The 20,773-nt window shown below is 45.7% G+C and overlaps 1 protein-coding gene across 1 annotated transcript in view; it reads left to right on the forward strand.

The window, feature by feature from the left end:
- IGSF9B (immunoglobulin superfamily member 9B) overlaps window positions 1-20,773 on the forward strand; it is a 1,214,248-nt gene that overhangs the window by 1,127,790 nt on the left and 65,685 nt on the right. Inside the window, exon 19 of the mRNA XM_078681939.1 lies at window positions 7,127-7,248. Within this exon, the coding sequence (XP_078538065.1) occupies window positions 7,127-7,248 (122 nt within the window). The remainder of the gene's footprint in view (window positions 1-7,126; window positions 7,249-20,773) is intronic.

The raw sequence follows: 20,773 nt of genomic DNA on the forward strand, positions 1-20,773 counted from the left end.
TCTTGCATGGAGATTGAGCTGCGGCAGTTGATAGCATTCACCCTTCCTCCCAAAGTTTGTAACATTATTCTGGCAGCCAGGCGTCCCTCCTCCAAGATGGTGTATGCCTGCAGATGGAACAAATTTGTAATATATCTTTGGCCACTCTGTCCTGCAGGATTTTCTGGTCTAAACTTGTAGGCAGTCCCTCCATGGGATAGTATTGCTTGGGTATCTATTCAAAGGTAAGAAATCTGCAGCTAGATGTCCCTATCAGTTGAACAAGTTGCAGATTCCTTACCGTCCCACCCATCCTCCCCACACTGTGGACAGGTTTCTAAAGTCAGGACTGATCCCTTTCAGGTCCCCAGTTGTTAAACACACCAATGTCTGTCCACTTCATGGCTCCGCGCTTCTGGCATGAGAGGTCGTGAAAAGTAACTGATGTCAGCGCGCTGAGTTGGTGCCTATATAGATGACGCAGACGTCACTACGGCACAAACGATGCCGATGATGTCACAAGCAGCTAACCAACTTAATCTACCAGCGCACAGGGAAAATTCAAAGGTAAGGAATCTGTGACTAGATCATGTCTCTGCCAGATAAGGTATTACTGAAGGTAAGTTACATGTTCTTCTATGCCAGTCACCGTAAGTCCCAAGTTGCAACCTGCTTAATTAATATTCATTGGGCAGGTCATTTTGTGAACCTCTATGAATGAACAATTTGCTATATAACCTCTTAATGCATAGGTTGTATTGCATATTGCATTGCCACTCGCAAGTCAGACGGTGTGCAAAGTGCACATCCATGGTTTTTGAATGCACATGGTATACAGCTTCAGTCGCAGCAACAGGGGACAGTCCTCCATCTGAGCCTGTCCAGGCTCCATCTCCTTGCTTGAAGATTGAGTGGCGACAGTTGACAGCTTTTGACCTTGCGCCCGAATTCTGTAACGTTATCTTGGCACCTCAAATACTAAGAGAGGGGCCCAAGAGACCAAAGGGACAGGGCACCAAGTAAGACTTGAATGTCAAACATATAATTCCCTTTGGAACCGCTTCTCTAAATCGGACTCCACAGCCACTCACATACAAATATACATAACCCAAAGGGAGAACAACTGAACAGGATGTGGGAACACTTATATTCAATTTAATAAAAATATATGCTTTCATAAAAAACAATCAATTACATTTACATCATAATACACATTAAAAAGTCATAAAACCTAAACATTAAATCATATAAAAAACGGAAAAGACTCTAAAAAAACAGTCTCATTTGTCACCAGAATGTTAATTTGAAAAAATATATAGAAAACACACAGCAAAGATACAATTTCTCTGTCAAGATGTGGTTCTGTATTGCACAAATTTAACAACAAACACAGCGTTGATGTGTTTTGGTGGGGTGAAATAGATGAACCCACCTTGTTCAGGACAATAAACATATATCTTCTCCTCTCCTATGTGTTTCACATTGATCCTATTCAAGAAAAAATATAACTATAATCCATATTTTCATACATCTATACAATGTTAATCTATTAAACAATGCAAATCTTTTGTGTATTTATATTTGAAAATGTCCTCTTAGGCTCCTCACTCTGAAGACTGCCTTTCTTGTCGCCATCACCTCTGCTTGCAGAATGAGTGAGCTTTTTTCAGGCTCTTTCTTCTAAGCCCCCTTTCTTTTCCGTGCATCCGGACACAGTGGTGCTTTGGACGAGACCCTAGTTACTTCCTAAAGTATTTGCACTTTTTCAGATAGGACAAACTATCACTCTACCCACCTTCTTCCAGAACCCCTGCTCATTTTACACGGCACTTCTATTCAAAGGAGCAACTACTTGGTCTCAATTCAGAGATATGTACGTCACATAAAATAGTGCTGAATTCAATCACTTCACCGTCTGTGCGCTGTAATCTATGCGGTTAGGTGGCATCCCCTTTAAACACGATGAGCACTGCTGAGTGGAACCTTCCTAATATAAATACGGTATGAGAACAATCACTCCTGTGAATCACGACACAGCTCTGCACGTACAAACAAACATTTTAAACCTATTAAATGCATTTTGCTTAACACCAGATCGATGGTAAAACATACATTTCAGCTAGAATGTCTGATACAAACAGAAAACCCAGACCTGGTTTTCTTAACTGAAACATGGGCAAATTAGAACAGTGACCCTGATTGGCATCTAGCAATCCCAATGGGATACATTGTTGCCAACTCTGACCAAATGGGGGCAAGAGGCAGAGAAATTGCTATAATACATCGTTCTAACTATGCGGTCAGAGTTACTCTAGAGTCTATAGTAGGCGCAGAAGCAATATCCTTCTCCATAAAAGTCAACAATGTAGAAGTATTTCCAGGTCTATTAATCTATAGACCCCCTTGGCCTAGAGCGTACTTTTTGGATTCCATCCAGAGTTACCTGGAATCTTGTCTAGATACAGAGTTTTCCACTGTACTAGGTGATTTTAACTTCCATTTGGAAGATAATAATAACTCAGATACGGCATGTTCATTAGATAAATTAGCCAGTTTTGAACTCAATCAGATTGTCACTGAGCCCACACAGATAGCAGGGCACACGTTAGATGGGATTTACACCAACAATTCCCATATAGAAGTTAAGAAGGTCTGCCCCTTGCCATGGTCTGATCATTATGCAGTGCATTTCAATACCACGCATGTAACATCAAATAGAGGACAGAGTTCTCGACCTCTGGCTGATAAATATTGGGCGTGGAAGTCAGTAAGCAAATCGGGCTTTGTGTCGGCACTTAGCCACAGACCGGTAACATCTAATGATATAAATCAAGCCGTCACAGATTTTTACAATTGGCTAAACATAGCGGCAGACAAGGCTGCACCCGAGGTGACCAAGAAACCCCGAGATAATAAGGTTTTGTCTCCCTGGTACTCGTCTAATCTCAAACTGGTAAAGAGCAAGTGTAGGCAAAAGGAATGTATCTGGAGATCCCAATATGATGATACACAGAAGAAAGAATATTGCGCAGCCTTGAAAGAATACAAGGCCGCAATTAGACAGGCTAAAGCTACTTATTATACTGCCAAAATCTTAGAAGCCACTAACTCCTCAAAAGAATTATTTCAGACTGTCTCTGCCTTGTTGAAATCTCCGCGTGATGTAATGTTCACACCTGATCAGAAATTCGTAGATAAATTAGCGGGTTTTTTCCAAAGCAAGGTGCAATCTGTATACGACAGTTTGGAAAAATCTACAAATAATACAGGAGAAGATGCCTCAGTTCAATCTGAATATAGGTTGGGACATGAAGAGCTGATATCTTTCCCACTAATTACAGAGGAAAAAGTCACAGAACTGATGTTAAATATTAAATCTGGCTCCCCCCTGGACCCCTGCCCATCGTACATACTTCATTTGGCCCCAGAGGAGATCAGTATGTCATTATCTCCTGTAATAAACCAAATTATGTCTGCAGAAGTTTTTCCCATGGCATGGAAAAAAGCTTGTTTTTGTCCCCTTTTAAAAAAAAACAAGCTGGATCCACTTGACAAAAAGAACTATCCTCCCATCTCCTGTTTACCATTTGCTGCCAAAGTATTGGACAAAATAATAAATCTAGAACTAACATCTTATCTTGAGACCAACAACATTCTGGATACCTCGCAACACTCTTTCCGTTCAACACATTCTACGGGGACAGCCTTGATCATGGCAGCAGAGGAGATCCGTAAGGTGATGGATGAAGGAGGAAGGGCGATACTGGTCCTGCTCGATTTAACAGCAGCCTTTGATACTGTAAGCCATGCAATATTAAATCAGAGGCTACAGGATGCAGGTATCAGTGGTACAGCTCTTTCTCTCTTATCCTCCTTTTTAGCACCTAGAAAACAAAGGATCCTTTGGGATGGTTACCGATCGGAGGAATTTACACTCCCGGGTGGAGTCCTGCAAGGCTCGGCCTTATCACCAACACTTTTTAATATTTAAGTAGCCCCTCTGGCCAGATTGGTAAACAGTTATGGCTTCACATTGGTGTCTTACGCCGATGATACTCAGCTTATAGTTTCTGTAACTGAATCTGCAGATGCTATGGCAGCTGATTTCTGTAAATGTACCTCAGCTTTGATGACCTGGATGAGTTCTAATTTCCTGAAGCTGAACACTGAGAAAACGGAAGTCTTGAAGTTTGGCTCGAAAAACTCAATCTGGAATCAGCTGTGGTGGCCTACTACAGCCGGCACATGCCCCGTGCCAGTTAAAAAGGCCAGGCTTCCAGTACGACGACGTATTGAGTTTAAGTCACTCTGCCTGGTGCACAAAGCTTTGTTTGGAGATGGGGCCGAGGATGTGCAAGCTCTGTTTTCACATTACATTCCTCTGCGGCCTTTAAGGTCATCCACCCTAAGCAAGCGCCAGGATGCCCTTTGGGTGACAGGTTTGCGCTATATAAGTACACCTACATTTACACATTTACATATTACAAATTCTTAAGATAAAAAGAGCACCCTCCGGTGGAAAACGATTTTCCTTTCTAGCGTCCAAACTCAGGAACACACTACCAGTACATCTGAGAAGATTACCTAACAGATTGGCTTTCAGGAAAGAAATTAAAACATGGCTCTTCACCCAACTTTAATGTATGTGTAGTTATGTCTCAGCTTATCTTTACCCCAGCGCCAAGACGCCTCGGCAGTAGTGCGCTCGACAAATACGTCAGTCAGTCAGTCAGTCTTCCCACCTCCGCACCCTTCCAAGGAGGAGGAGAGACTCCACCGTCTGGACCCAAAACGTGCGCTGTCCTTGTACCATGACCGCACAAAAGATTTCCGTGTGGATGATCAACTCTTCGTTGGCTATGTGGGTGCCTAGAAAGGTTGGGCTGTCTAAAAGCGTACCATGTCTCAAAGGATTGTCCTTTGCATCAAAATCTCGTACGCTTTAGCGCAGATGGAACCTCCAGTGGGGCTGCATGCTCATTCCACTAGGGCTACAGCAGCAACTACTGCATTGTCACATGGAGTCCCACTTCTTGACATCTGCCAGTCGGCAACGTGGGCATCTATGCACATGTTCACCAGAACTGCCTGGGCAGTCGAGTCCGGAAGGATGGCTGTTTTGCCCGTTCTGTCCTCCAGGACTTTATGGTGTGAACTTGGTTTGCAGACGTCCTCCAGTGTTGGTATTGCTGCGCTATCTATTCTACGGTAAGGAATCTATAACTAACTTTCTCTTTCAGATGAACAAGTTACTTACCTTCGGTAACAATGTATCTATAAGAGGCATAGGTTAGTTATAGATTCCTTACCCCCTCCACCCATCCTCTCTGATCTAGGAACTGACTTCTAGGGATAGGGACTGCCTTACAGGGCCCTAGTTGAGGCGCACCAGTGGTCAGTGTCTTTTATGGCTCAGCGCTTCTGGTGTGGAAAGTCTTGTCAGAACTCACATCCGCGCTCCGGGACTGTGGCTGGTTCACATTTGCTTGAAGTATATGAGCATGTAAAAAAAAATTTGGACTAATATTCACTCATGTGTCTATCTAATTATGCTAAGCATTTTAGGGGTAAAAATGTGAAATCTTGGTTAAGTGATTTGACCAACCCGGCAAATATAAAAGTGTTTTACATCATCACCATTCCACTCTACTTAACTTTGGAGCAATATGAAATACTTCTGAAGAACTTAATGCGTGATTGGCCACAATGTTTGGTTAGACTTAGATATAGTTTTGGATACTAAGAAAGCAATGTAGTTCTTTTCAAATCAAATCAAAAACTCTTTATTGTGGCAGCCAGGGCCATAAGAACAATTCATCACAGAGCAACATGCACGATAAAACAATTTAAAATACATCAATTTTCTCTAAAATCATATAGGATAGATGTCTATATACAGTTATAAACGGATATTAATAAATAAGACATATCATTAAAAGTGGGTATTGAAAAAAGTAAACCAAAGTGCACAAATAAGAGAAACTGGGAGTTAAGTCATTAGACAGATGATCGACCTAGGGCTTTCTTGCGTAGCCCCTACATTGCACCCAAAAATGGTGCAACGGAGATGACCAGTGGTATAGAAGAGTATGATCTGAGAAAACGGAGGGCATCCTGGTGATTCCGTACACCTAGTGACCTACATATCGGTGCCAGGCATTTATGCTGGGTGGATGAAAAGCCTGGGCGGGCAAACATAACGTGTTTTCTATCTGATGGTCACACGAAGGACAAGTGCTACCGCCTTCACCCTCCCAACCTGCTGTGAATGACCTAACTTAATGTTTTTTTTACTTTTATAGATCGGCAATCATTAGTATGGCTGGTTTTGTTTTTTGTTTTATGTGTTTTTTTGTCTGTCTGTATATTATATTTCACATTTGTTATTTTAAAATGACGTCCTTTGTAAGAATTTCTGTCATTTTATTTGTTAATGCTTTTTGACCTGTCATTTTGGTATGGATAAAAATACCTTTTTTTCATTCACATGCTTAATATTCCCTTTCGGTATATTGCTGTTTTATTCGAGTAAAAACTTAGTTTTATAAACAATTCTCACCACACTAATGATTTACCTATTTAGTGATTTAGACAGGTGTGAGTCATCATCATCATTTGTTTTCTGCTACATGGTTGCGTAGCTTCTGAAGATGTATCTCAGCTTTTTTGTGCTTTGTTCAGCCCTAAGCCAGTTATGGTCTTATTGACCTGGAAAAGTACAATGTGATGCCTCTTAGCAGCGTGCTTGTGTAGTACGAGGGGCTGTTAAGGTAAATAATATTGTTCGACTTGTAAGTATGGATGTAGAATGTTTCATGGCATGGGAAGATCCACGGTTAAGTGCCCTAGCTTACTGGAATATTATCCATATGTAGACATGCCCCACTGATTCCTGTTCATTTATATGTCTATTAAATAAGTTTTATAGAGCACCATGTGCAACAAAGGGCTACTTCAGCTTGCTTTTCTTCAGATCTATGAACGATAGTATAGCAACATCTTGAAACTCGTCAATAGGTTTGGTATATAAAACTCCCAAATCTCCAGACATTCCATAGTGGCTGAATCTTCGTTTCTCCTTTGCTCCATAGCTGTAGTAGTCCCAGCTAAGGGACTTACCGATCTTTCTCTTTTTTTTCATTTGCAGACGATGTCCACCTCCACCTGGGATAGGCGCTGCTCCTGAGAGGCTCGAAGCTCTGCGATACCAGCGGATTAAGAAGCCCAAAAAGTCGACCAAGGGCCCCGCTAAATCCAGAAAGCGTTCCGGTGAGTCCGGTTAATGGGGTTGATGCTTGTTCTTAATGTTAATCCTCCCAGTGTGGGTAGCTTATTCTTTTTCTGTCCTATATCATTAATAAGCATAGATTGGCATCCTGTAGAAAGAGTACATAGGCAAATCATCACAAGTACTGATCTGGGATGCAAGTAGCCACACAATGAAAACCTTTGGGGACCGCTCTTAAAAGAATATTCAGTAAATTAGAAAATGGTCCGCTTCATCACATTATATGATAATGGTTTTCCTATAATCTGTTTGACCTACATTTAGGGGTTCATTACGATGTCGGTCGGAGTTGCCTCCGACCGACACTGTATCTGTGTGAGAACCGACCGACTAGAGGTCGGCGGTTCCCGCACACCTCATTACAATGTGACCACAAATGGTGTGGTCGCAAACTGCCATTTCTCTATGGGCGCTTGTGCGGTGGGTATAAACCTCCCACAGGACAAGCTCTCATTGAGAAATGGGAGTTTGTGTAAATACCTGCACCGTGTGGCAGGCACCTCAGGGTGACTGCCACAAGGTACAGGGATCTTCAAGGGGGCACCAGGGCCACAACCATAGGCCATAGAGGGACGGGGGCCCTGCTAGGGACCTCCAAAGTCGCTTTCCGACACCCATTCAATGTCAGAAAGGCCAACATGGAAAGGCTGTCGGAAACCAACATCATAATCCCGACGGCAGAAACGCCATCCTTAAGGAATTATGAGTGGTTTCCGACTGGCTCCTTGAGCCCATCGGAACAGAGTCGGATATCCCGCCCGGCTTGGACTCCGACAACCATTATTGAAATACGGCGGTCAGAGTTCAAACCACCAATGTCGGTTGGTCCGAGGCTTTCTAAGCAACATTGAAATCAGGCCCTTAGTGTTCTAAATGGTTTACATAAAATGTAGTCATCAGACCAAGTCTTAGCCCTATGCATAGTTTCACATGAAGCTTTTTTCTTTGCTACAAGTTTGTTTGGACTTTACTGAATGTGCTGTTTTACCACCCTGCCTTCAAAAACCTATTTTTGTAGTTTAAGCAGATGCATTTTAAGTAATGCCTGGTAGCTCTTCCCAAAAAATGGAACAAAAAAAAACGTGATCAGTAATTCTCCTGAACAGAAACCCTGTCTGCTCTGTATCTACATTGCACCACTGCTTTTTTTCAATGTTAAACGACATCAGAAGTCTGCAAACGTGTATCATCGAAGTGAGTATAGCGCAGGGACGTTTTCTAGGCAAAGTGCTTAGTCTCACAACCGTATGGAGTTAGAAAAACACAGTAGAATTGGCAGTTTTGTACTGTCTGAAAAGCAAAAGGATCTTCGGGACTTTCATTCTTTGGTTGAGTGTGTTCTGGCAGCCGAATGTCATTTTGTTTTCGATATAAGACTAATAACCTCAAAACTGGATATGAAGGCCCCTCACATGGTAAGGCACAAAACTTCGAATACATCTTCAAATGTATACCTCTGGGCAATTAATCAGTAGTGTTATCCTCCACAGACAATTGTTTTTGTTTCCGTGATCTTTCTTTTTGGGCAGCTTATGCTGAGATGCCTGCTTATTAGATTAATTACATATCATTTGTGTGAAATGTTCTGAAACATTTAGGTTAACTTTTTGTATACATTTCATTGTGATTTATCGCCTTTTATGATGTCCCAGGGGCATTAACGTTGAGTGTTCATCAAAGGTGCTCAGATTTCTGGAGGAAATATTACATCTAAGGAGATTATTTGTCCAACTCATCTCTTTAAGCCTTGTTTCTCTCAGGCTGCCGCAAATTTTCCATGTCTATATTTTCATTCTTAAGTCTAGTTCATTTTTTTTTTTTACTTAATTCTTGTTTTATAAGTTTTTAATGGCAGGCTCTTCATCCTTTTTAGGTTTCGCCTGGAGCACGGAGCTTTAGCTCTGCCTCCAGGAGAAATCTGTAGTCTTCAGTAAGGGACACTTGAATCCGCCCTCTGTTCCATTGGCTAGCTCCATAAATGGAGGCTAGCCATTGGAACAGAGATCTGTCCGTCATTCACGGACCAGATTCGGGGGCGTTCCCGAGATTTTTTCCATGGGCGTGCCCTTTGTGTAGTCATGCGGCCGTGGGCGGGGTTTATTTTTTTTTTGTTGACCACGTTTTTTTGGCCATTCCGCGGCCGACCGCCAACGGAGAAAGCCTTCCCGACCCCCCTCCCGCTGTCCGTTCCCGCCCCCCCCCCTGTGCTTTTCGAGCGCACATTACCACGGCCGTGGGCGGGGTTGCCGAAATGCCCGCTCCGTACTGGGCCTCCGTTGTTCCCCAGGTGAGTGCTTGTTTATTTGGACACGGGCTGACTGAGTACTCTGCAAGAGTGATCGCATCAAGGATTGGATCTGTCAATCACATGCGCCCGCCTGCCCTGGGCCGGATGCGGGCACATTGTTCAGGCGGAGCGCAACTCTGTAACACGACCGTCGCCGAGTGTGTGGTAGAAAGGATCACGGCTGACGGGAACCGGCTCTGTCATTAGCACACAAAGGAGAAAGGAAGTCGTTTGCAAGTGAAATAGCCGAGCCACCCATATTTGTTTATGGATTCCGGCGATGAAATGCTTCAAAGACAGGCATTCCAGCCCCGCCTCAAACAGAAACACGTTACTGAAACCGCACAAACCGAAGCTGAAAACCCCCGTCATGTGCCTTGAACATTTATGAAGATCAAAGATTGTGACAGGCTACACTTAAATGAATGCACCAAATGTTCAAGTACTGTTCGTACGGGCATTAAATGCTTTTGAAGTGGGTAAATTCCAATTAATAGGGTCTACGGTCCTCTACTCTCGATGGACTGACGCAAAAATGCAAAGCCCACAAATATGTCCGACAAAGAGTAGGCGAGCTTCAAGATACCGACTTGTACATATGCTGCCCTATAAAAAGAACAATTCATAATTAAATAATATACGGTATTTATGCAATCTGTTAAAGTTGCTTGCTTGTCATTTGCCATTTCAACAAACCCAGTTTTATTGCCACTCTAGGTTAATGTGCATTTGAGCCACCAGTGGCTGTCTTTTAAAAGCCACGTCTGCCGTCTCAGCGGTATGTGCCCGACCCAGCTGTCTTTGCTTGTGCTTAAATGTATAACGCCCGACCCTTTATACCTCCATCGTTGGTGACACCAGGTGTAACAGGGAAGTGACACCTGGCTGCAGTGCTGAGTCAGAGCTAGACGCGATCATTGCAGTCTGCCCTAGTTCAGAGTACAGACTGGTGAACTACCGTTTTATTTAAAAGCCTATTTCTTCCTGACGCCCTTTATTCAGCCCCATACGGTGCCTCATGACTGGTGATGTCCGCCTGTACATTGCAGGCTTGGTCTACAAACGTTCTGAGCCCTGCTCTAGGGCTGTGTTGGCAACTTCCACGTAGAGCTGGTACATGTGTGCCTTGAAGTGTACAATAAATCCCGTTCTCGGCCCTACTCATGTCCATTCAGGTGAAGAGGATGGGCAGAACGAGGATGGCCCGGTGGTGACGTCAGAAGGGAGGGGGACAATGGATGGAATTCAGCTGCCTTTGTACCAAGAAGGTCGTTGCTGACTCAAGCCAGGTGCCAAATGCGAGGATATACTTTTTTAAAACTTAAAAGTGGTCTTCTTAAAGACTTTTAGCTACGTGGAGCAAATGGTCTCCGTGTAGTGACCAAGGGTGGGTGCTGTGGATTTCAGTTTTGCTTTTGGCCTGAAACTTCACCCTCCCCAAATGCTACCACCACCAATCCCGGTGAAACATGCATAGCTCGGATGCTTTTCACACAGTGCGCTGAACTAGCGCCTCAAATAATTGAACACCAAGCATGAAGCTTTGATCTAAAATAGGAGCGAGAAAGAATTAACAATGTAGAGGCCAAATTACACAACGTAAAACCAGACAAACGTGGATCAGCATGACTTCCATATGAACACATTGAGTGATCCCAGGCAATTACATTTTTTCACAAGGCCTCTTCTTCCTTCATCATCACAGGAGAGCACCTTTAAATACATCACTTCAGAGTGTGCTTTGCACAAAAAAAGACCGTAATAAGGTCTATAATAACACCGTAGGCCACATATAGGGGCAAAATACAAAAAGACAACTGACTTCCCTCTTCCTTCACTAACAGCATTGTCGTCAGGGCAATGGCTGAGAGGTGTGAATGATTCTAAGTTCATGATTAGAATCGCTTCTAACAATTTTCACTCAATGTAATGGTATAATTTAATTAACTAAACTTAAAGTGTTGCCACAATCACATTTCAAAAGCATACACTGCTGTTACTTTTGAAGAATCTTTATATATGTTCTGGACTCTCTGAGATAAGCAACAGCAGACGCTTCCCGGCCCCCTTCTCACTAAATCCCTGAAGATCTGCACTGCTCATGACAACCCTATAGAAGACAGGAATCAAGCAAATGACAATCACATGCTGTTGAAGCAAGCGTGGTGAGACTAGCATAGGGAGTGGAGAGTGCATAGGGAGTGGAGAGTGCATAGGGAGTGCAGAGTGGAGAGTGCATAGGGAGTGCAGAGTGCATAGGGAGTGGAGAGTGCAGAGTGCATAGGGAGTGCATAGGGAGTGGAGAGTGCATAGGGAGTGGAGAGTGCATAGGGAGTGGAGAGTGCATAGGGAGTGGATAGTGCATAGGGAGTGGAGAGTGCATAGGGAGTGGAGAGTGCATAGGGAGTGGAGAGTGCATAGGGAGTGCAGAGTGCATAGGGAGTGGAGAGTGCATAGGGAGTGGAGAGTGGAGAGTGCATAGGGAGTGGAGAGTGCATAGGGAGTGGAGAGTGCATAGGGAGTGGAGAGTGCATAGGGAGTGGAGAGTGCATAGGGAGTGCAGAGTGCATAGGGAGTGGAGAGTGCATAGGGAGTACAGAGTGCATAGGGAGTGCAGAGTGGAGAGTGCATAGGGAGTGCATAGGGAGTGGAGAGTGGAGAGTGCATGGGGAGTGCAGAGTGGAGAGTGCATAGGGAGTGCATAGGGAGTGGAGAGTGCATAGGGAGTGGAGAGTGCATAGGGAGTGGAGAGTGCATAGGGAGTGGAGAGTGCATAGGGAGTGCATAGGGAGTGGAGAGTGCATAGGGAGTGGAGAGTGCATAGGGAGTGGAGAGTGCATGGGGAGTGGAGGGTGCATGGGGAGTGCAGGGTGCATGGGGAGTGCAGGGTGCATAGGGAGTGCAGGGTGCATAGGGAGTGCAGGGTGCATGGGGAGTGCAGGGTGCATGGGGAGTGCAGGGGGCATGGGGAGTGCAGGGGGCATGGGGAGTGCAGAGTGCATGTGGAGTGCAGAGTGCATAGGGAGTGCATAGGGCATAGTGAGTGCATAGGGCATAGGGAGTGCATAGGGCATAGGGAGTGCATAGGGCATAGGGAGTGCAGAGTGCATAGGGAGTGCAGAGTGAGTAGGGAGTGCAGAGTGCATAGGGAGTGCAGAGGGCATAGGGAGTGCAGAGTGCATAGGGAGTGCAGAGTGCATAGGGCATAGGGAGGGCATAGGGAGTGCATAGGGCATAGGGAGTGCATAGGGCATAGGGAGTGCATAGGGCATAGGGAGTGCAGAGTGCATAGGGAGTGCATAGGGCATAGGGAGTGCATAGGGCATAGGGAGTGCATAGGGCATAGGGAGTGCAGAGTGCATAGGGAGTGCAGAGTGCATAGGGAGTGCAGAGTGCAGAGTGAGTAGGGAGTGCAGAGGGCATAGGGAGTGCAGAGGGCATAGGGAGTGCAGAGGGCATAGGGAGTGCAGAGTGCATAGTGAGTGCAGAGTGCAGAGTGAGTAGGGAGTGCAGAGTGCATAGGGAGTGCTAGGGAGTGCTAGAGAGTGCAGAGTGATTAGGGAGTGCTAGAGAGTGCAGAGTGATTAGGGAGTTCTAGAGAGTGCAGAGTGAGTAGGGAGTGCTAGAGAGTGCAGAGTGACTGCAGAGATTAAGCTAATGGCAATGCCATTTATTTATCTGTTTTCAAAACCAACACATAAATACAAATTTTGTCATTTACAATGCCAATAACTCTAACTTTTCCAAAGGCGAAACCATTGCATTGTAAATGCTTGTTAGGTTTTGCCTGCAAGTGCGCACGTAGTGCGCATGCGCTAAAAAACCTATTGAGTTCTATGTCGGATCGATGACCCGCCTCTGTCTCTCATTGGCTAGCTCCATAAATGGAGGCTAGCCATTGGGAGACAGAGGCTGTCATTCACGCTTTCTCGGGGAAAACGCGATTCGGGGGCGTTTCTCGGGCTTTTTTTAAGCCCCGCCCCTTTGTCCCGGGCCGCGCTGTGATTGGCTGCCGGCCCGGGACACCCCCGTGACGTCATTCCCCGGGCCGCGCTGTGATTGGCTGCCGGCCCGGGACCTGACTTGTAAGTGCGCTTTCCCTCTCGGTGCTGGAGTTAGAATAATTTAAAAAATATCTCCTTGTGTACTATTTCTATTTGCAACTTTCATCACATATTCTGTGCTGGAAATAGAAAAGTATTTTCTTTCCTAGGTTGTGGTAAGTGTTTTGTTTCTTGATAACAGCAGGCGTCCTCTTTCTTGCACTCCGCGGTTGTCCCGGTGTAGTCTTTTTTTCTATGTCGAAAACTGAAGGTCTGTGACTATCGCTCCAACTTGTCTCTCTTTAATGTCTGTGGCTGTTGACACAAAGTTCAGCCCATGCTTCAGCATTCCTTGGACGGAAAAGGCGGAGCTAGCCTATCTCTGTGCGCCGATTGGCTAAGCGCATGTCCGCTGTTTCCGTTTCAACCATGCCTGAGTCCTCGGAACTTCGAGTTAATGCCCGCTTCGCCTCTCGGTATGAGACGTACAGGAGGAAGGAGGAGCTGCAGCGGCGTGAGTGCTGGGGCACCTGGGTGGGGATTGGGGAATGTGTTGCGACAGACGACGCCTAATGGACTAGGACCCTCACCGCATGCGTTTGGCATTCTACACAACCCCCCTTCCTTTGGCCGTCTAGCCGCGCAGCTCGCCACAGGCCTCTGTAGTCTGGTTGAAAATCTACCTTCGATCGTTAACTTTTTGCTAACTTTTTCCTGCAGCGCTATCGGTGTGCTGGCCACAGGCTCCCTGTGTGCATTAACCAGTCGCGCTTCTTGGCGCTGCACGTGTCCGTATTCTTGGTGGGCACTCCCACACCCTCTGGACGCCCCCAGTGCCCCTTCCACCTGCTGTCTCCGTAATGGCCCTGCCTTAAACTCTCACTGCTACACTCTTTTCCCCTTTTCTGCCTCAAGCATTTGTTTTTCCCCTTGAGCCGTGCAACAAATCCAATTACTACAATTATCCGTTGGATGGATTGTGCGGAGTGTATGCGTGGGGGGCAGATTTATCCCCCCCTCCCTACCCGGTGGCTGTCAATCAGCCTCGCCTGCACAGAATGGTGCCCCTGCAGATCCGCTCGAAAAGGTCTGTTCACTCTGCAGTTTGCCACCTGTTCCCCCGCTCCGCCCCTCCCATCCCCAGTGAATGTGCCGGGGGATCAGGAGGCTCTTGCCAAATAACTGGGCGATGCTGTCACCGCTGCCTCGCAGCACCTTGGGACGCACTCACTTTTTCCTAGCGCTGCGTTGTTAGCACAGCCACGGTTCACGTTTTGACACTGAATTAGATGGGAAATGAATACTTCCCAAGCACATCTAAAAAATGAATAAAGGCTGCTTCGAAAGGCTCCACCACAGCCCCGAGGCATGGCACAGGGAAGCTCAGGCCTCTGCGCTGGCGAAGGCCTGGGCCCTGTACTTGCTGTGTGCACGAATGTGTGTGTGTGGTATTTGTGTAGCGTTAACCTAGTGGACATATCTACATAGTCTTAGGCAAATATACCACCGAGAAGTAGCTGGAGCGATAGCTGGTATCTCTGAGCGGAAGTGGACTGTTGCTGCGCTGTGATGTAGTGCTGGCTTCAGCCCCTTACTAGACTGGCATATCATTAGGCGGTCCTGGTTGATACAGGGGTGTTGTTTGAATTCCGGGGTGCATACATGGAGACACGTGTTGGTTGCCTCGTTTGCATTCTTAGTCTTCAGAGTGATGTGTCCTGGCTGTGGATGTTCCAAGAGCCACGAGGGTGGCGAGCTCTCGTCAGCCAGCTGGGCAGGTGGGAGTGCCGGTTGTGATGGCTTTGTAGATGACGTATCTTCATTATGGTGTTCTGGCTATGGGTGTGCCAAATTTGCTTTTTTTTTGGGAGGAATGGTTTTACTTTCTTTAGGAGAGTGATCTGGTATCAGGCTGTCTTTGTTTTCTTGTTAATTTGTTTCCTGATGGTGAAATCGGCATCTAGGATAGAAAGAGTGGCTTGGCATTGGTGAAAGTTGGGGTTTGAAGCTGTCCAACTTCATGTAGTTGAGCCAAGATTAGAAGTCTATGCGAGTTCACGTCACAGTGACTGGTGCTGATATATGGCACCAGGTTCTAGGCTGTAGCGTGAATGATGTGATGTGTTCGGCAGACCCCCAGTAGATTTGTCTTACTTTAGTCAGTGTTCACCGATAGTCTCTGTGTGGCCATTAAATCTGCTCTGCTAGTTTATGAGCCACTCTTGACTATTGTTTTTTGCTCATATGATTTCATGCATTGGAGGGAATGCAACAGCCAGCCAGAGAGATTTTTCATATGCTGTGAAGGGTGGGGTTTACAGGCCTGGCCGAGGAACTGGACAAAGCCAAACTTGGCACTCCACCCAGAACACACTGCAGCTGTGAATGAGTGAAGTCATCGGCCTAACACCCATTGCAAATAAAAAATAAAATACCAAGGAAAACAGAGTCCCACAGTGTTCTGCCGAGTTTTAAATGTATTCTGTCCAGCTTGGGATGGCATCCGATATTGCCGTCTCTGCAAAGAGAGTGGAGCTCATTCATATGTGTGGGACCTGTTGCTTCACTTTCCGCTGTTCGTGGGCCCGTTCATCCGCCCCCCTCCCACTGTCTGTAGGGCCATCCTACCCCAATGAAAAGGTAGCAAATGCGTCCACTTCGCATTGAAGCGGGAAGCAGGGAAAAAAGGGAGTTGTTAAACTAGGTGTCTGTTGTGGCAGCTGCTGGCTACCATCAGCCCCGCAGAGCTGCAGTTGCAAGCGTGAGACCAGTTGACGAAGGGGCACTGGGCCTCTCTTCCGGTGGTCCTCGCTTGGTACAATGATGATGCTCACAAGACCCTCAGACGCAATAGCATCTTTCTGCCTGGCTGGTCTCCCTCCCTCGCCGAGCAGTGCCTAGATTCCGTTTGGCACGGATGATTGGCTGACCACCAGCCAATACGAAAAGGCTCCTGCAAATAGTATCCAATAGCGCACGGTTCAGGAAGGGTGCACATCAGAGCAGCCGAGCACACCAGCAGGGGCTTATTTACGCCAGGGGCCGTGGGCATGAGGGGTCAACTTCACCTCCATTAGTGCCAATGTTTTATTACAAATGTATGTGAGGGGGCCCATTTTCTTCCTTAAACTAGTGCCCATGAAGCTCTTTCTACATCACTGCCCACACACCCTTGTTGACAGTCTGCCAGCGCTTCTTTCCATTTCATGGATTGCCACTTCCGGAAGTCCCACCGTCCATGATGCCTCCATCAAGCCAGGGGCCCGGGTAGAACAGTGACCCTGCAGACAGAGGCTCCAGGTTCAAGTGCCAACTGACCACATAGCCCAGTCTCAATCCGTGTACACAGACCACCAGGATCGGACTGGCCCGATTGGCTGGTCTGACAGATCAGTATAAGGGACGTTTTTTGTTTTTTTTAGAAGTTTCTAGGCCTATTTATGGTGTGATGGGTACGTTTTTAGCGATGATCCCCTGCTATTACAACACACATTGGCCGCAGACAACACAGATGCATGCATGGAGCCTACCATACTTTTTTAAAGAACAGCCCAACGTTGCTTTCCTTCAATTTGTGATTTTGTGTACACACTTGTTATATTCTTTCCATGAGACAGTCGAAAGCATTTAAAGTGATTTTCAGTCCATAGAATAGACTGCACTTTTTTTGTAATGTTCAGGTTAGCACTGTTGTGGTTCTGCTACAGTAGTTTGTAAAAAGAGGTTGTACATTTTGTATATTGCCTATTCCTTCTGCATTTTCATTTGTTATACTTTTTAGGTTTCGCCTGGCGTGTGTGTGTGTGGGGGGCTCTGGGTGTGTGTGTGTGGCAGGCTCTGGGTGTGTGTGTGGCAGGCTCTGGGTGTGTGTGTGGCAGGCTCTGGGTGTGTGTGTGGCAGGCTCTGGGTGTGTGTGGCAGGCTCTGGGTGTGTGTGTGGCTCTGGGTGTGTGTGTGTGGCTCTGGGTGTGTGTGTGTGGCTCTGGGTGTGTGTGTGTGGCTCTGGGTGTGTGTGTGTGGCTCTGGGTGTGTGTGTGTGGCTCTGGGTGGGTGTGTGTGGCTCTGGGTGGCTATGTGTGGCTCTGGGTGACTGTGTGTGTGGGGGGCTCTGGGTGGCTGTGTGTGTGGGGGGCTCTGGGTGGCTGTGTGTGTGGGGGGCTCTGGGTGGCTGTGTGTGTGTGGGGCTCTGGGTGGGTGTGTGTGTGGGGCTCTGGGTGGGTGTGTGTGTGGGGCTCTGGGTGGGTGTGTGTGGGGGGCTCTGGGTGGGTGTGTGTGTGGGGCTCTGTGTGTGTGTGGGGCTCTGGGTGTGTGTGGCTCTGGGTGTGTGTGTGTGTGTGTGGCTCTGGGTGTGTGTGTGGTAGTAATTGCTGTCTGCTGAGCTCGTCCGTAGGGTACAATAGGTCTCACATTGCGAGAGATTAAGCTAATGGCAATGTAAATGACAAAACCAACACATAAATACAAATTTTGTCATTTACAATGCCAATAGCTCTAACTTTTCCAAAGGCGAAACCATTGCATTGTAAATGCTTGTTTAATATGTCTTTCATTTTCTCTCTCTTCATTTTAATTCTTACAATGCATGGCCATTTTTTGTCAGATCATAAAAACGTCTTGATTTGATCTGCATAACATATAGCCGAAGTAAAAATCCCTAACATCACTGACTGTATTAAATATAAAGTATTATGGCCTTTGGAATAGTCCATAAAACTTGTGCTACTAAAGTCAAAAGTTGATTAGTTACCCTGGTAAGTAGAGGACCCTTTGTGCGGGCAATCTGTTTTTCATTGTGTGTGCATTGCTTCAGTCTCAGTCACTTGGCTCCTTGGGAGGCTTAGCCGAATTTCCAGGTTGGTGTAGCATGACGTATGTGCAGACAAGCTAGGTGTGCACATTTTCCCTGAGTGTAGCCACATAAATGACTTTGCTTATTTCCGGTTGTTAGATACTGGTATTCAAGGATCCTCTGTTGCGGAGGAGGGCATTTCATCTTCAAGACTGTTGTTTATATCTCAAATCATTGTGACAGTAGGCTTGCACCTGCCGTTTTATCTAGTGCAGCACCTGTATCATTGTGTACTGAGTACCATAATTTGATTTGGCTTCAAGATAGAAATGTGATTTAAAATAATACTAAAATAATACTAACCAATTCCCTTCTTGTTACACTGCTTGGCTTGTGTGTCCTTACTTGCCAAAATCTTATTGTCAGATCATGATATCAATGATTCAGAACCTTAAAATGCTGATCTATAGGGTTTTGGGGAGGACCCTTGTCACCTAATTAGAAAGCCAGATAGACTATAGGTGCCATATGATCCTTGATAACTATGTGGAGGTGGCATCCATTGGCAATGCCTCCTGTTACTCAGAGCATAGTGTTTTCTTTTCAGATAGTTTCTCTTTCTAGCTGCCAATACCTAATCACCTCACAACTACCATTCACTCTTCTGGGAGGCAAGCAGCAATAAAACGTGTCATTTACCCATAACAGGATGGCCTCTCAGAGAAAGCTTGGGAGGACAAGGCCCATCGTTCTTCTACTCTTCTTAAATACAGCCTTGATTCCTTTTAAGGACATGTTGATTTGACTGGAATCAACCTCAAGATCCTAGAATACTCATTATTTTAGAAAAATCTTCTTTGGTGTTTGGTCCTCGGTGCAGGTAGATCACACTTCATGATGAGGAAACCATTGAAGCTTACACTTGTCTTTCAGAAATATCATTAATACTGTTAATAAATATTTGAAGATTAACCTAAAGTTAAGCACCATGCTAGTTTTTGCAAGGGAACATTACACAACAGAATCTCACCTTAGAATTGCTACCTGCTCAGGCAATCAGCATACGTTCACAAAAAATAAAATGATTCAAAAGCATTCATTCTAAACTTTTTTCCACCTCCTGCCTTGTATCATGGTTGAGCCTGTAATGGTAGCTTTTGCACCCTACTATGGTGCAATAATGTGTAGATTGGATGTTTTGAAGTAGCTGGAGGCTTAATGTGCTTTATAAGACATTCACAAAAACATAAATCCTGCTATTTGGTGACAATAGCCATAGTGTCCTTGAGAATCCTTGGACTTTCCTTTTAGGTATGACAGGCCCCGTTCAGAGTGGCCACAGGGCCTTCAGTGGCTAATGGCCCTAACTGTGGTGTTTGAGGGCATTTGCCACTGATGCTTTGCAGGCCGCTCCTATGTTTCTGCAAACTTGGTGAAGTACAGCCTTTCCGGACTTAACTCTCAGCAGATGAGGAGTTGGTGTGGGGTGGCAAGAGCTCAGCAGCCAACCAACATAAGCAATAAAACAATGCCCAGCCCCGTGCTTATCTTTCATGGAAAAAGAAAGTGCTTTAATCTTAGAGAAACATTAAATATTACATAATCCAATGGATTTGTCACACAGGGATGTCATAATGTGTTCCTTAACAGTGAGGTACAACACATCCTCGTCCTTCCCAATCATTTATATTCTCACACACTATGGTCCAGATCCTGCTTGTTTAGCCAAAGACTAGACTCATGATCAGATAGCTTAGAAGGTTCTCATGAGTTAAACGAGCAACTCATATCAATGTATTTAGTGGTACTTTAGTAAAACATAATCTCACACAAGTGCAGCGGACTCACCCGCGTGCCTTACTTTCTCATCCCCAGGGACAGGTTAAGATCTGCTGTTCATCTGTGATACTTGGCAGTGCAGAGGTTGTGGGTTGCATTCTAGCCCTCATTTGTTTTACATGCTACTGCAGTGAGTGTTACACTTGGGAATGTCTTTTTGGAACTGTGTGTGGGAAGTGGGCATGCGCAGTATCACCAGTCTTCGACAGCAGTTGCCCTCCAGGTCAGCAGCCGACCTACATTTAATAATGTCAGTTCCGTCTCCCAGGTTGAGTCTCTCATGGTTTTGTTTTTGAGGCAGTTGTGGCTTCTGGGCAAATCAGGGCTCCCCACTTAGGCAGTATCTTGATTATATTTTTCTCCTCATCAGCAGTATCAATTTCTCAATTGAACAAGAGGTTGCCAGAGACTCGGGGTTTCATATTCTGTTCACTCAGGTACTGGGCAAAGAGACTGTGGGACCCATTAAAAGCACGGATCACTCCTAGATCGCTCTCTTGGGGTCATCATCTTCCTCGTTGCTCTTCACTCTGAAGTATACAAAAACGT

This window comes from Lissotriton helveticus, chromosome 3_1, assembly GCF_964261635.1.
Source record: "Lissotriton helveticus chromosome 3_1, aLisHel1.1, whole genome shotgun sequence".
Taxonomy (NCBI): Eukaryota; Metazoa; Chordata; class Amphibia; order Caudata; family Salamandridae; genus Lissotriton; species Lissotriton helveticus.